Source organism: Vespula pensylvanica, chromosome 6 (assembly GCF_014466175.1).
Source record: "Vespula pensylvanica isolate Volc-1 chromosome 6, ASM1446617v1, whole genome shotgun sequence".
Taxonomy (NCBI): Eukaryota; Metazoa; Arthropoda; class Insecta; order Hymenoptera; family Vespidae; genus Vespula; species Vespula pensylvanica.
The window spans coordinates 5,481,290-5,498,807 of NC_057690.1; the positions used below are offsets into that span (position 1 = coordinate 5,481,290).

Genomic DNA, 17,518 nt, shown 5'->3' on the forward strand with positions numbered 1-17,518 from the left:
GATATACCACGGCTGAATTCGGCTGAATTTGCTTCGAGAGACATGCCAAATACGCTTAAAATGGTGAAACGGAACAATTCGTTCGTAGAAAAGCGCAGAATCGTCGCGGGAACGGTCGATTATTCGATATCTAGAAAATAAATTGCACTTATTTCGGGAATTGCTGAATCCATCGTGTGGGTTTCTTCATTCGAAGGAAGCTTTCGTCGAGAGCCGACGAACTTTACATTTTTCTCTTTAGAGAAGAAGCTCCATTCTTTTTTGTGTGTATGTGCGTGTGTATGTGTGCAGGTGCGTGTGTGCGTGAAACGCATTAACAAGATATTATTAGTATTATATATTCCGACATCTGTCATAGACTTATATAAAAAAAAAAGAAAAATAAATCGACCGTGATTTTGATGATTATCTCTTCTATTGGATTTCGAGAATTCTATTCCGTATATCGATGTCTGGCAATAATAATAATATTCTACTCTTAATCGTATTAAAATGATGATTGGAGAAAAAATGATAAAAGAAGAGAATGAGTGAGAAAAAAGAGCGATCAAGCGTAATTAAATTGGGAGGAAAAAACAAAATAAAAAGACAAAAAAAAGAAAAAGAAAACAAAACTACAAAAAAGAAAGAGAACAGATACTACCCCAATTAGATATAAAGAAAAAGGGACAAACGTTTTAATCGAAGGCGTTGTCCAACTTCGATAGTTTCCACGCCTTATTCCAAAAAAGGAAGATAAATAAATTGATCTTCTTATTATCTATCATCATACTCTATTTACCTTCTGACAGTCCTTCACTTAGCTTTCCTCGAGACGATAAGGGAGATGTGAGACCGATTAAATCGATTTCTCGTTGATAGTCTTACTAAAAGATTCGACGAACCTATGTAGTAGTGACTTCGTTCTATCGTTCTCGTTCCTTGCCTTTCGAAATCTCGATCGTCTATATTTCTTAAATGTTCTATTTTTACAAATATTCTATGTATATAAAACTTGACTATAATTTAATTTCAACGAATCGAGAGAGATTCATTTATGTAGATAGGAGTACTCTTTAGCGTTTCTTTGTTCTTCGTGACTTGTAGAAAATCGTCTCCCAAGAGTAATCAAAATTGAAAAAGATAAAAAGAAAAAAAGAAGATAAAGAGAGAAAGAGGAAATAGTAGAGAAAAAGACGAGAAGCACGAATGTTCTACTCGTATATAAAAATTTATCATTTATTGTACGTTCGAAATCTTTCATATTACTTTTTTTTTCTTATAATCGTCAGTCGTTCTAGAACGTCATCCATACAGTCATCTCGATAAATTTAAGATTACATTCTTTGTTCGTATCTAAAAAAAAAAAAAAAAAAAAGTTGATGCTCCATTAAAAGCGTATAGTCATTAGGATAGAAGGTATATTGTGACACTATAAAGGAAAACTTTATCGATAAAGCACTATGGAACGTTGTATAGTTATTGATTAAATGTTTTATCGATCGTTTCTATTTAATCAAAATCTTATGACTTACTTTCTTATATATGTTACGTCATACTTAATACTTAAAGTTACGTTTTCTCGATCCAATTAGTATCTCTATCTCATTGGTTTCTCAATGAAATAATGTTATTGTCACCCGAGACGTATCAATAGTCGCTGATAATTCTAGTCAATTTTTTTCTTTGATTATATGGTATTTAAAACAAAAATAGAATATATCGTATATTACAGAGTATTCCAAAGGGAAGATCTTGTTAACTATCGAGATAGAGTATACGTACTTGTTAGCCCATCGTTAGAAAGTTTCTAGTTAATTACGAAAATGTGAATATCCTGTTGGAAGATCAGGACGGCTCAAACAACTATGTTACGATCGTATCGCACGCACATCGGATAATTAAACGTAGCTACTTGCGATAACGTTAAAACCGATCGATTCAAACTATTCTGCTCGATTACACACAAGCTTTGTGTTTAACGGTTCATCTAGGTTTGCACGATGATATCGAATCTTATAATGAAATGCGACGTTCAACGCGCGTAATATGAATAAACTATTGTAACATTATTTTAAAAGAAAGAAAAAAAAAAGAAAACCCGTGAATTTTTATTAACAAAGTTAATAAATAGACAAACGAGTAAATGAAAAACAAAGGATCGTATAGAATATTTAAATTAATAGCGACTTTGCTCAACGATTCGTTGCAAAGTACTACAATTACGATTTCTTACCTGAAAAGAAATCGTCCTTTGAGAAAGTACAATCCATTAAATCGGTTCACTTCAATTAATTGCTCCTTGACATCGAGAGAATGATCCATCGAGTGTAGGACGTCGCGATTATAAAATAAAGGCGCCGGAAAGTGGGTACCTTTTCTCCTTCTCTAAGCTCATAGCAAATCTATCATTAAATATCGATCGCATAACATTACGAATTTATTAATCGGGCTATTATCTTTAACCTGTGCAAGGATGATTAGTTTCGTTTTCTGAAAGACGACAAGTAGGTAATGTTGACTTTTATTTGCACGAAACTTTCTTTCATAAATTCTAAGAAAAAAAAAAAAAAAATGCATTCTAAAACGTTTTAATAGAAAATAGAAAAGCCTCGTATTTCGCTTTCTCGATTTCAGGTCCCGTCGGCTTGTGCGTTCGTCTGCGTGCGCGTGTGCGTGTGCGTATGCGTGTGTATATGTAAGGAAAAGAGCGTAGATGTATTTAACGATAAAGAAAAAGAAAAAAAAGGAAAAAGAAGAAAAGAAAAGAAGACAGAGAAGGTGTCAAAGTCGTTAGAGGATTTAATCACTTATCCTGATCGTTCCCAACTTTCTGTTCCTTCGTACAAGATTGCCTTTTCCTTCCTTACTTTAGTCAAAGAAATAAAAAACTTGCAAGAAGGTTTCGCGTTAATATGGGATTGGGATGCTATCTAGACGGCTTAGAAATATATGAAAAAGTGACGATGCAAGCACGTGTGTTGGTATCTGCGTGTGAAAGAAAAAGAGAGGGAGAAAGAGAGAGAGAGAGAGAGAGAGAGAGAGAGAGAGAGAGAGAGAGAGAAAATGAAAAAGTGAAGGAAACTGAGCGCAAATTGAATGGGAGCTATTGATAAAATATAGGATGGGAATTTAAAATAGTTTCGGAAAATTTCTATACGTATTTTCTATCTTGTACTAATTATTTAAAATATCAATAATTGTTTAACTCGTTCGAATACTATAGATTATTGCTTAATAACATCAAATGATTTATCTATGCGTTTCTATTAAACTATAATTATTTTCATTTATATAGACCGTGAAATATAACGATCGTATGAAGTAATTTTTATATCCATTTAGATCGAAGAAATAGATAAAATTAAATAAGTTTATATATCGCTATAATTTTTTCTTTTTTTTTTTTAAATATTCATCCATTTGGTTTCAGTTTTAACGTAAAAATTTGATATTGCCTAGTATGTAAACGTCGTAACTAAAAGTGTTCGTTAGTATTTCCTTTTTTCTTCTGTTCTATTGAAACAGAGAACATGGTTATAAATTTGTCGAGACTATTTTAGAAGTCATCGTGTGTAAAGAACAGCTGAAACTAAAGAGGATTATCAAGCGAAGATCGATGAATCGAAACGAACTTCTCCTAAACGAAGGGATTAACCTTCTCGTAAAAATCGCGAGTCGATATCGTTCTTTTAGGGGTGTATTACGAGCGACGGAATCTGGGCGCGATTTTCCGTGCGTTGCTAGAAATAAAAAAAAAGAAAAAAAAAAAACAGAAAAAAGAAGAGAAAAAATAAAAACGTACAACCGATCGTGGATCGATCGTTGCCGGAGTTTTAAAGCAGGTTGCACGTGGATATACACACCAGTGGAACCCACTTCGATGCCTCAAGAATATATTTATTATCGAACATTTCATGAAATAATGAACTGTCGGGAGAGATATATAAAAATAAAGTACTGTCTTTATTCACGTTGTTTCGATGTTTCTTTTTCTACTTTTTTCTCCCACAAAATTCAATCCCCTCGTTGATGATTTTTTTTCTTAATTTTCACGATGAAGCAAGAGAGAACGTAGAAACGTTCTCATAAGCATCGCTATATGGGATATTATACCTCTGATGGTAATTTATTAACAAAGTATTTCTATTTAATTTACTCTTACACATATTACTTATATTTAATGATTCAGAAAGAATATTCTTTAAACTTCTATGAATAAATTGTTGTTTTTCATATAATGAGTTAATAATAACGCAATACCAATAATTTAATACTTAATTTCTTTATATATGTATATATATATATATATATATATATATATATATATATATATAAGATTAAACATTGCGATTCGATTTTCGTTTTATCAAAAAAAGACTTACGATAGCATGATATAATAGGAAATTCGATAAAAATCATTAAATGCGCGAATAATAACGATCGTAAATGTATTTTAATTACTCTTTCTTTTAATTCACGTTGATATAAAAAACGCGTAGGTATCAACGTAATTTATAAATAAATAAATATATGTATATATATATAATTAATGGTGTGATTAATAATCTTCTCTTCATAGACGCGAAGCTTGTAATTTCAAGATGCTCTTATGATTTAACTAGACAGTGTAATGGCAATGAGGCTTACCACGTAAGGGATACCACATTATTGTCTAGTAGTAAAACCCACAAGTGGTCGTACATTCCTACGATAAGATTCTCTATTATATCTGCGGCTTGCCACAATATTAAATCTTCGATCAAGTAAGTAAGTGAGCTGCTGTTTCCATGAGAAAGCATTTCTACATTTTTTTTTAATTAAATACTCATTTTTAATCCTTTGCACTCTCTGCGTTTTCTTTTTTTTAGTCATTTAAAGCAATTTTCACATACAAAATCATATTTATATATCAATATACGCATAAATAGGTATGCAAATATTAATAAATTATTTGATAAAACGTCGTTGCATGCAAAGGATTAAAAAACTCAACGAATTAAATTTGTTATTATTTGCATAAATAGAAGAATTGTTCTTTTAAATTAATAACGTAAGTTAATATTAATTTGTTGATACGACTTCTAAGTATAGATTTTATACAGGGTGATAATAAAGTTGTTTAGGCTAAAATAATGAAGAGTTTCTATAAACATATGTTATATATGGTTTCTGATGCTATAGGAAATTCGATAAATTCGTTCCTAATTTTTTTCATGGGATATCAAACATTTCTTTTAAAGTGATTATTATATAATTATAGATAAGAGAGTAATACTAACTTGGTAAATGATGTATCATAAAAGACATTTATATAAACTTTGTTTCCTTATTTCAAACTAAACTATAAGTCTTGAAAATATCAGCCAACTCTTTATCAATACTCTGTATAAAAGGCACTTTTGAATCATATTTTCTTCGATTTTTAATGTCTTTGTTTGCTAATCGATCGATCGATTGGCAACATGGAGGAGATTTTTCTTATTTTATAGGAAGGTACTCCAATAAACGACATTCAAGATGAAAAACGAGAAGGGAAAGAAGAATCTGGAGACCTTGTCGATGTAAATCGCTGTTGCCCTACCCTGACAGCAAGTGTCGTATTGAACGGTAGGTGGCCTGACGGGACTTCTGCTTCTCTCGGAATCGGGCCTCATCGGAGTCTATAAAATATTACATAATATTATAGATTTGAGGATAAAAATAAATGTTAGAAACTTAAAGGCTAATGAATATGCCAAAATTTTAATCATAACGAATCTATCCTAATTTGATTTATAGTTGAATTATAGTACATATTGTTAATGAATATTCAATGTTCCTGTTATCTTTTTATATAAGAGAAAATTTGAGGAAAGTTTCAACAATTGATTACACCGAGAGTAACGTACGATTCCTCATGTAACAGATTCTAGTGTTTTTTATTCATAGAGCAGTCGAAACGAGACGGAAACAAACGATTCCTTGATTACTAGACAAAGTTTTAGCCGAGTAACATTTTGACTTGAAATTCTCCGAGTAAGAAGTTTCTCGTAAAGTTAGCTCGTAAAGTCTGACACGTTGATTCGTAGTCTAACATTATATATCGCCGATTGATGGAATATTTTGTACTTATAAAAGTGATACGAACCGATAGAGTTAACTTGTAATTGTCGTGAGTTACTAATAATTTCTTTTTATTTCTTCATTCGGATATGTGCAAAGATAGATTAATTACGAAAACGAGACTATCCTCCGAGTTTCTCGAATGGCGAAAGGCGTAGAGATATTTAAAGCGAATCAACAGTCTCGTTAACGAGAGCTTTTACACGCGAAACACGAACGATCTATTTGCGCGAGAGAGGAGTAAATAATCGTGTCTTTCCGAGGGAATCGCCAGAGTTTACACACGTGTTCGTGAGCGCGTAAATGTAACGCAGAGATATCTACGCTTTACGTACTTAACGATACGTATTGCGAATACATGGACGAACATGCTACATGATATTTTGAAAAAATGTAATAAATGTTCACCGTCCTTCATTCACTAAATATCGAGAACGCTTAATTATACCGAGTTGTACCAACTTTTAGATTCTCTTTCTCTCTCTCTTTGTTTGTCTATCTCTATCTATTTATCTTTAGCAATATAAAGTTCCATGTAGCAATGGAACGGAATAAGAGTTTCGACAGAACTGACAACAAACTTAAAACTTTCCATTCGACTCTCTTTTTTCCTTTTTTTCGCAAAGTGCTCTCGATCATTCCGTGGATAATTTTCAAGAATCCATTGAAAACTACTCTTCGTAATTCGAGTAAAAAATGACTCGCGGAAATGTGCATTTCTATTGAGAATGCTCTTTAATTTCCTGAGATATTGTATAGTTTGCTGAATCGTGACTAGGTTAAGCATTGAGTATTTTTATAATGCGTTTCAAAATGATTGGAGATTATATCGATTGTTTATAGAAATGTTTTCAGTAAGTTAGTAATTAAAGAAATTATTATTAAAGTCAGAAGAAATGATAAAGAAATATGAGTGAAAAATAAGATTCTTATTAGTTTTTATCTTGGAATTTTCTGCAAATTTGTAAAGAGGAATACGTAATATGATGGCTAATGAAAAATGGAAATAAAGTGAAACCTTAAATTCATCGATAGCTTCCCTAAGATCCTCATCGGAGTAACCCTTCATAGCTTTCGTTGCAACAGGACCCATGTAGTTATTGACCACAGCGAATTCCATGAGAGACAGGAAGACAAAGACGCTGCACGATGACATCCACACGTCAATGGCTTTCACATACGAGACAGGTGGTAGCGATTGTTGAGACTGTGTATTCTGAGTTGCTGTGAATATAAGTACGTTTTGTTTCGTTCTTGACTATTCAAGAAGAAAGATTGTATTTTAACATTAGGAAAAGGCTTTATCGAATACGAGATTATTTTTAAATTCTTCATTCAACAATTAGTCTTCCATCATAAAAGATCTGTAAATGTCTTTCATAATTTTAAATTATTTTAACGTCATATGCATGTATGTATGAGTTCAACATATTATTCAAGTAGGAAATATATCTTTCATATGAATCAAATACATGGATTAAAGATTGAAATATGTTTTATACATTATTTTTATATTATTGTGTGTGTGGATAATATATCTTGTAGATATTAATATTGAAAGATCATCGTCGTATGAACCTCTTCTGATATTAATGAGAACGATTCATAATGTATTTAACTTAATCGTAGTCTCACCTAGTGTGAGGAGTGACGTTACACCGAGCGTAACGCGAGCTGGAATTGCTTCAGGTTTGATCCAGAAGGCAATCCAGGACATGACGACGATAAGAGCCGAAGGTATATATGTATGAAACAGGTGGTATCCTAATCTTCTTCTTAGATTAAAGACGATCTGAATACACGTAAAGTTTCCGGTCGAATACTCGATCGTACAATCTGTCGTATAGTTATTCGATATGTCGAGCTGTGGCAGTTCAATTTCGGGATTTACTACTAATGGATCCGTCATATTCCATATGAAAACCAAATCTTGCGTCGTATGTGATACTGCAATAAGTAAAAAATATATATTTTAATAGATAAATAAAAATTACACTCGATTCTGTGGATTGAAATTAATGATAAAAATAATCATACGAACAGCTTTCTATCATCATCGAACAGATTTGAGTATCGTGCGGATACGATTCGAATTTCATCGCACAAGAAAGTACCAAAGTCAACCTGGAAATTTTCATAAAATGCAGAGAAGTATTCATCGAGGTAAGTAATATTTTTGAATAGGATACTTACTTGGACATATAAAGTAACGTTTTATCGTGATAAAGCCAGAGATAGTGATTTGGTATAGACATTTCGTGAAAAGTGACCTTCTTCGCGTTCTTGAAAAAACAATCCGGTCGCCAAATGTTGTTCAACCAATCAACGTCCAATATTCTGTACTCTTCCGACATATTTTCTGGTAATCTTAATCTAGAATCGCGCCAGCTTTGAGCCAAGAAAATGTCAGCGACGTAGGTCTGTAAAGAAAACAAAAATTACGTGCTGCACAATATTTAATTAAAATAAATTAGAAATTCCACGTAATATTGAAATGAGCGACAGAGCAGATATTTATTTTTAGATATTGTCCATCTTGAACGTAGGATTATATTAACGGAAGAATATTTTCCCTGAGAGAGAAAAATTAATTATTTCCTAAATGGAATTTTATCAGATGATACTTTTGTTGAAAAATGAAGTAGATTAGTAATATAGAATGAACCGAATTGTCGGTGATGGAATAGTTACAAGATTTGAATAATTTATTGATCATACTTGTTTATAATAAAACGCTGTAAAATTCGATCGATCGAAATTTTTATAGAAACGATACAAGTTTTTTTTCTATATGTTATGCGATCGTTTAAGAAAATTGATAATCAATATCGAATGTGACGCTTGTTGACAATTATTCATGTGACGTTTCTTGTTCCTTACACTAAAATTCAGTCATTCTATATCTACTGCATCTACTCACCATAGATTCTTCGTTAATAGAATCGAGGCTGAGAACCGTGACGTGAAAATAAACGATGGTAGGCTGTCCCAAGAATTTTGGTGCTCTGTGCTTGTCATATTGCTTCGGATTTATCGGTAGGATGTCCCTTAAGGACAGAGATGCCTCTTTTCTACCGTAATCCTCTTGGTCGGCTTCTCTGAAATTCAAAAGAAAAGAGAAGGGAGAAAAGATGCACTCGAACTTCTTTCTCTTCTCAAATTTTTTCATTACGTAGATACAAAGTGTAACCAGTGAAATGAATTTTCGTGTGATAGTGTATTAACAGAAGACACCTAAACGACCGACATTCATAAAGGAATCTCGGAAAAAGAAAGAATTTTTTTTTGAAATTAGCTTTCGAAAAGAAGTCTAAAAAAATATAAGCGAGTGTAAAATATTGCCGCGATTCCGATGAAACAGCAATATTACAGAAGCCATAATAGGTCTTCGTGCTTGGCACACCTTTAAGTTCACCCGAGATAGATACGTGTGTTCCTTACATGCAGACATTTTAATATGCCTAACCTACGACCTCTGTCTTATATGTATGCCTTATATATGTGTATATATACATATATATCGCGATATCTATACCAATCGCATTACCATAATCGTGCTCACACGTCTATGCGGTTGGTCGTCTGAATAAGTTATCTTTAAGAAGATACTTATTTTTTAAATAGGTCTTTCTTTTTTCCTTAATTACGAATTTAAAATTATGATCGAATGTAACTCGAAAGAATCTGATTATTCTATCGTTCTTAACTCTTCCATTTCTCCTTAGATGCAAGTAGAAGATAAAAGTTTGTATCGTTCTTTGTATTAGACGTACATCCTAAATTTAATCGAACCATATAATATGATTTAGTAGACTCGTTTATCCGGGTCTATTAAAACGGACTAATGTCAAATCCGATGTCTTATTCCTCCATGAAACCTAATCAAGCCGATAATATATATAGAAAGATTTTTCAGAAGAAGTTCTTGCCTTTTTTATCACCGCCTTCTTTATCTCTTCCATATAATCTTTTATTTTTTCTTAATTATTTCTTATTTGATTTCGTATCAGGAACTCACTCAGAAAAAGATACGTAAGAATTTTGAATAAGTTGTAAATGGAAAAGAGATCGTACTTTGGATGATATCGATCATTTTGGGATGTGTTACCTTTCTATCTTCGGAAAAAACCGGTACCCGCGCTTTCTCGCCGAAAGTCGAATTGTACTAGACGATAGGCTATCGACTTTAATATGCCACCCTTCGACCTCCGTGGAAAGAACCGGTTCGCATACTTTCTCGCTGAAACTCGAGACAGTGGCAGGTGATGGAGAGGTAAGGTATATTATCGTCATTCGTGCAAAAAGGGATGAACACCGAAAAGTGTATTCGTCGTAGCGATTAATTAATTATTATCAAATTATCCTTTTCACAGAATATCGACGATATAATACAAGCGTTGTCTCAGGATAATCTCATAAAAAGGAAGGAGAGATTTCCCACAATTGTGTTGTTTTGTATTTTCTATCGTATCTCAAAAGAATATCACGTTTGACACGTGCGTTGAAGTACATTGAGCAAATTATTAATAACATTTGAAATCGCATATATCACGTGACGTTAATCGGGAAATCTCTTTTCTTTCGTATTAAAGAAAAAATTGCCCTGTCGAGAGAGTTCTTTATTTAACTATTTTTTTAATCTACTCACGGAAAATGTAAAGCTGCCATGTCAAACAGCGTGTAAAGGTAGCAGCATAGGATCATCAGAGAGTGTCTCGACATTCCTAGAACACGAAACGGGAAAGTGAACTTTTCGGAATAATTTTGGAAAAAAAATAAATAATAATAGATTTCAAAAAGAATATGCAATTCACGTAAGCATTATATATCTTTTGATACGAAGAGAATTTACCGAACAACTACACATTCTATTGTGCCGATTTTCCTCGCCCAATTCACTGCGTCTTTGTTGTCGTCGTCTATATTTAAATCGAGGCTCCCACAGTCAATCCAGATCGCAAACACTTTCTGTCTTCGTTGACGAATTTACGAACCCTTTCGTATATGGGTTTGACGTCGTCACGACGATGTGATCCAATTGCAATATTGTTTTCTCACATGAGTGATCGAAGCTATGAGGAAATCACCGATCGAGAGATCATCGATCCGAAGTCGGTCCAACTTGTCGCGACGTATCATCGATCTCTAGACACAAGCGTGACAAACTTTAGACACACATCACTGGATTCTCTCGTTTCCTTTGATAACAATAGTAATAGTATTTTTTCGTCATTGCTCGCGTCGGTGGCTACGGACACTCAATTTTTCCTTATTTCTCGTCTCTCACTACAGAGTTTACGTTGTTCGCGAATCTATCTACTTTTTTCTTTATCTCTTTCTCTCTTTTCGAGCACGATTCCTCGAGGAAACCCCTGGAACGACGATCGAGGACGCGCAACTGTCGTTCTCTCATCGGCGTAGAAGCTGTCGATCGTTTTACGGAGAACCGAATAACAGAGGTAGAGAGAGAGAGAGAGAGAGAGAGAGGTGGGAGAGTAAGATAAAGAGAAATAGAAAGAAAGAAAGAGAGAGAGAGAGAGAGAGAGAGAAAGAGAGACGGTTGGTTCGCCACTCAACCACTGGCCACTGCACGGGGTTTGCTGCTTCTGTAAACCACCCGGTCGGTCGGTGTCTCTAAGCCAATTTGCCTATCGACTAACTGATTAAGCCCTACTTTTCTCTTTCATCAGTGCTAGAGAGAGATAGATAGAGATGCGACCGTTACCGTGTGTAACGTGTGTGTTCCAAAGGTTGCTTCTGTATCTGTGTGTATATTTGTGTGTACGGCCTTTTTGCGCGAACCTTCTCGTTGTCCACGTGTTGTGCCTTTCCGTGTGTCCTCGTCGCGAAAGAGGCTGCTACGGTGAACACGGGAAATGGCCGCGTGCCGATAGCGTTGTAATAGTGTGTCGAACTTACACACCTTTCCCTTCTCTCATCGACGAACGTTAACCATATATATCATGTGCTTGCGCGCGAGCGTACTTCTCAGGTTATGCCACGTGTATGTATGCGTTCTACACAGTCACACTTCCCTTTGGACTAATGAGATTCACTCTCCACGAGAAAACGAACGAGATTGTCTCTCTCTCTCTCTCTCTCGCTTTTTTTCTTTTTCCTTTTCTTTTTCTTTTTCTTTTTTTTTTATTCTGATCATTTCTTATTTTAAATATCTGTTTTTTTTTTGTTTTTGATATCATTACGTTATACGCTATCTACAAATGCGAATCGATATATTTATATGAATATTATTTATTGTCTTTAAATTTTATCTTTCGATGAGATTTTTCTCATCAATGTGAAAAGAAATTTCTGAAGCTAAGATTTGAACGATGTGTTAGAATACGCTTTTAAAAGGATTCTTCTTTTTCTTCTTCTTTTTGTTCGAGAGATCGTTGATCACCGATCGCCGATCATCGACTGCTTCATTAGATAAAATGTATAATATTGATATTGGCTATTTCGAATTAAAGTGATTCTGCTTTGTGAGATTCTCAATTTATCGGCCTTCTCGATAGCTAAGTGCAGAGTGAACCCTCTTTTTCATTCCCTTTTTCTTCGGTCTTTTTTTTTTTATTACTTTAAAATGTAGGCTCGTAGCCAACAGAGAAAAATAGATGTGGGCTACGTAAAAAATGTAAACCGGCTAGAAATATTAAGCGAAGGAAGTAGAAAAAGCGAAAGAGAGTTTGTATTTGTTTTTTAATCAAATATACGAATGAATAAGAGAATTCGATAAATATTTGTCATAAAATCAATGAAAGCCTCCTCGATAATAATGGATTCGAAAAATATAATATACAAAGTTAAAAATAAAATAGAAGAACAAGTATTTGATCGATCCACCGTCGGATAAAGACACAAGTTGAATGGTCGTTGGAGTTGTGGGTGGAAAATGAGGTTATTTGTCGAGAGCCATCGCACCAAGTATGCGGCTTAATTGTGGACTATGTAAGGAATATTTTTCTCTTCTGTAAAACGTAATCGATGAGGACTTTCGATTTTCTCCATACAGAAAATTTATCGAACCTCTATCCTAATCATGATTTGTATTACTTTTTTTCTTCTAAACACTATGCAATATTTATAAAAATTGTTATATATATTTTGTTTCAATATAATCGATGACTAATGCGTACGGCGAATTCTCACCCCATTGATAAAATTATCCATTAAAAAAAAAAGGAAGAAGATGAAAAGAAAATAAGGGAGGAAGATTTGATATAATATCTGGTTAAGAGCCCAGCTGAGATCCATCGACAATCCAATTATTTCGTGCGAGGTGTTTTGACAGTTCACATACTTAAACGGAATGGTGCAGGCTAAGTTCGAAGGCTGAAATACGCTTTTAAATCCTCCCCAGCTCGTGCAGCCGAGGGGTAAGTGGGGTTAAGCTGGCGTGGTCGTGAGGTCGTGTCAAACACGATCGCGCGTACGAGAGAGAGAGAGAGAGAGTTATAGATCTTGTTGTTTCTTACATCTACATATATATATATATATATTTATTTATACATACAAACACATAATATGTAGATATTGTGTGTGTATGGGTACGGGCGTGCGCATATATACTGATACATGTATAATAGATAAAGATAAAAACGTAGAGATAAAAGTAGTCGTAAAAAAAGTCAAAGGCAAGAGTTCGTGTGCACGTGCGCGCGCCTATATTCTCGTTTATCCGTCGACTTCTTTCACGGTTGATCCTAAGCAATTAGCGAGACAATCTTAAAAAAAAGGGGATCACCGAGGTACTCTTGCTTTTTATATGCGATCGCATGTAGGCCAGCCAGTCAGCCAACCAGTCGTCTTGTACCGTACAGAAGTGGGAAGATCATTCCTCTCTAATTGCATATGGACTAGAGTATAAAAATCTGGGTTGGTTTCATTCAAATGCATCTTGTTCGTACATTTATACTTAATGTTTATAATGAACGCTCGCTCTACAATTGTTGTAAATTTTTTTTATATATTTATTTATTTTATCTTCTCTTCTTGTAGAATGTATGAAAAATGTTTAAGCGTAAGGCGTTTAAAACTTATTTAAAACTTTGGAAAAGTTACAAATATAAGGCATTAGTATTTCTAAATTTTATATATTTGGATATTCAAAACAGTTAATAAATCTCCGAAGAAATTAAGTCATGGTTTCTCAATCTTCTTCTACTAATTAATTACGAACATTCATTCGTGTCGATTCGGATCTTTTATCGATATAATCGGAGGGACTTAAAAATTTACTTACTACTTAAGAAGTTCTGCGATGGCTCCAAAACACTCGTCCGCGATTTAGAGCAAAATTGAGGGTGAATGATTGTAGGTGGTTGAAAATGAGATAGGTCGACATTGATGTTGGTTGAGATTCTCTTCAGTGATGCACTGATTCTAATACGCGGTAGTTTTTTAACGAACGGTCACTGAATTTACTTCGCGAAACTCTACTCTCATTATAAATACAGTCTGTGCGACTGTTGAAAAAGTAAAAAACTTTGCGAACAAATACTGATTCTGACGACTGCGTTGCACACAGTCGATACAAGTTCACTTGTTGTTTAAATCGCGAAACGCGGACGAACAAACACTGCTTCTATTTCGCGATATTTTTATTTTAACGATACAAACACTCGATTACATCATCGCTTCGCACGCAATGATGTCCTGAAAGAGAAAAACAAAAACAAAATGATTAGTATCACTGTTATAATAAGAAACTATATAAATTCTTGAAGAAATGTGCGATATAAAAATACACTTACTTTAAATCTTCGTTGATACTTGGAACAAAGACATGCTGAGACAGCTTCGATGTTCTCGCGTCGAAGTACAAAGGAAAACTGATCCAATAATCGTCAAAGTTAATCAAAAGTTTGTTTTTGTTGACCTTACACATAGCCAACAATCGCTAGTTCAAAATATAAGTCTAAGAGAAAATAAATTAAAATTATTATGTTTTTAAAACGTATTTTGGGTCGTGTAATGTTTATTCGAATTTACTATTGTTTAAATATTAGTTCATTTAACTCCACGTACTTTTATCTTGTTTAAATAAATCTAAAATTACCAAAAGTATTAATTTTGAAGTCTTTACGTTCAGAAAGAGAGAGCTTCATTGTTTACTCGTTGGAGTACAAAGGAAAACTGATCGCGTAACGCTCAAAGTTAATGAGAAGTTCATTTTTGCTTACATAAATAAGCTATGTCCACTAGTCCAAATTCTAACTCTATTTAAATAATTAATTGTATTTTACATTTATCGCGTATTTCTCCCTAAGAAATGTATAAATAAATGTGCTATTGTTTAAATATTAGTTACTTGCACTTCAAATTGTTTAAATAATTCTAAAATAATAGAAAATATGATATATTTAAATTTATCCGATTTGGAAGAGACTGTTGCGAAGTTTACTCGTCGGTGTACGAAAGAAAACTAGTTCGATAACAGTCGGAGTTAGTCATCAGTTTGTTTTTATTGTTATTAGATGAAGGTGATTCCGAGTTCTATATTTCATTGTATGGATATGTTGAAGTAATTTTTTGTTATATTTACAGTGCGTTCCGAGTTATCTAATATTTAAGCGAGTATAATGTTTAAGCAAATATACAATCTTGATTATTATAAATTATTTATTATAAATTATTATATATTATCTATTAATTAAGGTTCATACCGATTGAAAATTAAACTTAAAATTGTTTTATTTTAACTCTGTGATGTGAAAAAAAATATTTTATTATTATATATTATTATTATGTAATTATTAATATTATTATTTAACAATATTTAAACAATAGCACATTTATTTTTATAATAGAACATTTTACTATATCTCTTTTTTTCCGTACGCGTAGGATAGAGAGAATTCTCGCGCATGTGTCGGCGGACACAGGCGTGGGTGTTCCATAACTCCATTTTTATGTTTCAAATTCCAGAAACACAAACTACCAATTGAATAGTGATCGAAGATTCCGATGTTTTGACGGTCCTGCTATTTATAAGCCTGTAGTGATCCTTCTACAGTTATTATGAGGACCTAAATCCTTGCTAATAATAAGAGGAATGTCATCCTGGATTTTGGATTTTAAAATAAACCAAATGGTGAGATATGGGTCGGCATTGCTTGTGATCTATGTAAATCTGAATCTAGATATATAACAAAGTATTGTCAATGGCTCCATATTTTAGTGTATTTCCGAAATATTTTCTTTCTAATTATAATTGTATATTAAAGTTCTTATATTTTGCATTCTTATTTAAAATAATCTTATTTAAATCGATAAATTACATATAATAGATTTCAAAGATAATTTCTCAAAGGAGAGAAATAAGAGAAATAAAGAAAAATTCTAATTTTTTTATTATTCTTATTTATTTTTAGTTATCCTTATTAATTTTCATCTATTCTTATTTATGCTTTTCAGATTAAATACTGTATTTTCTACTTATGTTTTCTACTTTCTACTTATGTTCACTATCATATTCATATATTTAAAAATTTACGATACGATTCTTCTGTCTTTCTACTTTTGTTTCTATTGTCTTCTATACCTATGTATTATATTATATTTTATATTTTATGTATTCCATCGCAAGTAATATCGAGCTAATGACTGCTTAAATACGCTATAGCGTTTTGTATAAGTTTAAGTAGAAATAAAAAATAAAAAATTTGCACAATTAATAAGTACTTTTCAATTGATTTATCTTTAGAGAATTATAATGTGGCATATGGTTTTCTCTTGCTGTTGTCAGATGTACTATTATTTTTACTAAATAAAAAAATTACTGTCATACATTATTCTGTTTTTTGGATTACGTGTAAAAGGGGTATAACCCACACAAATTTATACACCTATATAATAAACTCATAATGGGGTAAGTGTTTTCCTCTTGAGTTTCTAGTTTATATTTTATTCATACCTGTCGCCGTAGGTGGTAAACACCCTTAAAACAAAAAGAAATGATCTGGTCTTTGCAAGTATATATAATTTCGTTCAATAAAATTTTGTTAAACATAAAAATTATAATGTATATTATTTTGTCATCGTATATTTGCTATAAATGACAAAGTAATTTAAGGATCATGCTTGAAGGGTCGAAAACCATATATTATAATTCCATAGGCCCGAAAGAGCCCAATCGTTTATTTATCAACGCCTCGGCAACTCGTAGTCATCTGTATAATAATTTTTAACAAGTATTCGCTCCTTTCTCAATCTTTCTTTCTCGCGCATTTTCTCGCACACTCACTCGTTCTTTAAATAATATATCATACATGTTCACATTCACATAGTGGTATAACTAGCTTTCGCCTATTCGTTCGTTCATTCTCTTGTTTTACTTTTTTTTTTTTAATTTTTGGTATATATATATTTTTTTTCATTTCTAAGCAGATTTTTCGAGTGCACTTTGACGTATTTTTCATGGTTTTTTTTT

General features: G+C 32.8%; 1 protein-coding gene across 3 annotated transcripts; it reads right to left on the reverse strand.

Annotated features, from left to right (window-relative positions):
• Positions 1-4,321: 4,321 nt before the first annotated feature.
• On the reverse strand, positions 4,322-11,646 carry LOC122629813 (glycine receptor subunit alpha-2-like). 3 transcript variants are annotated; one of them, XM_043813641.1, is made up of 9 exons: positions 10,937-11,646; positions 10,733-10,808; positions 10,193-10,324; positions 9,005-9,182; positions 8,278-8,504; positions 8,126-8,208; positions 7,720-8,031; positions 7,103-7,308; positions 4,322-5,642 (listed from the first exon to the last, which is right to left on the reverse strand). In XM_043813641.1, exons 2-9 carry the CDS (start codon positions 10,804-10,806, stop codon positions 5,466-5,468), a joined length of 1,389 nt encoding a protein of 462 aa, XP_043669576.1. In that variant the 5' UTR covers positions 10,807-10,808; positions 10,937-11,646; the 3' UTR covers positions 4,322-5,465. The 3 variants fall into 3 exon arrangements, with proteins under 3 accessions (XP_043669576.1, XP_043669575.1, XP_043669577.1); XM_043813640.1 differs by having other exon boundaries at positions 10,193-10,330; XM_043813642.1 differs by lacking the exon at positions 10,193-10,324 and having other exon boundaries at positions 10,937-11,645.
• Between the last annotated feature and the right edge of the window lie 5,872 nt (positions 11,647-17,518).

What these genes read in the sequence shown, in the direction of transcription:
- LOC122629813 (XM_043813640.1), bottom strand. Translation starts at nt 10,806, where the DNA reads ATGTCGAGACACTCTCTGATGATCCTATGCTGCTACCTTTACACGCTG. An exon ending in TTTTTTCCGAAGATAGAAAG is followed by an intron (nt 9,183 to 10,192) that starts GTAACACATCCC and finishes TTTGAATTTCAG; the next exon opens with AGAAGCCGACCAAGAGGATT. An exon ending in TTCGATGATGATAGAAAGCT is followed by an intron (nt 8,032 to 8,125) that starts GTTCGTATGATT and finishes TACTTATTGCAG; the next exon opens with TATCACATACGACGCAAGAT.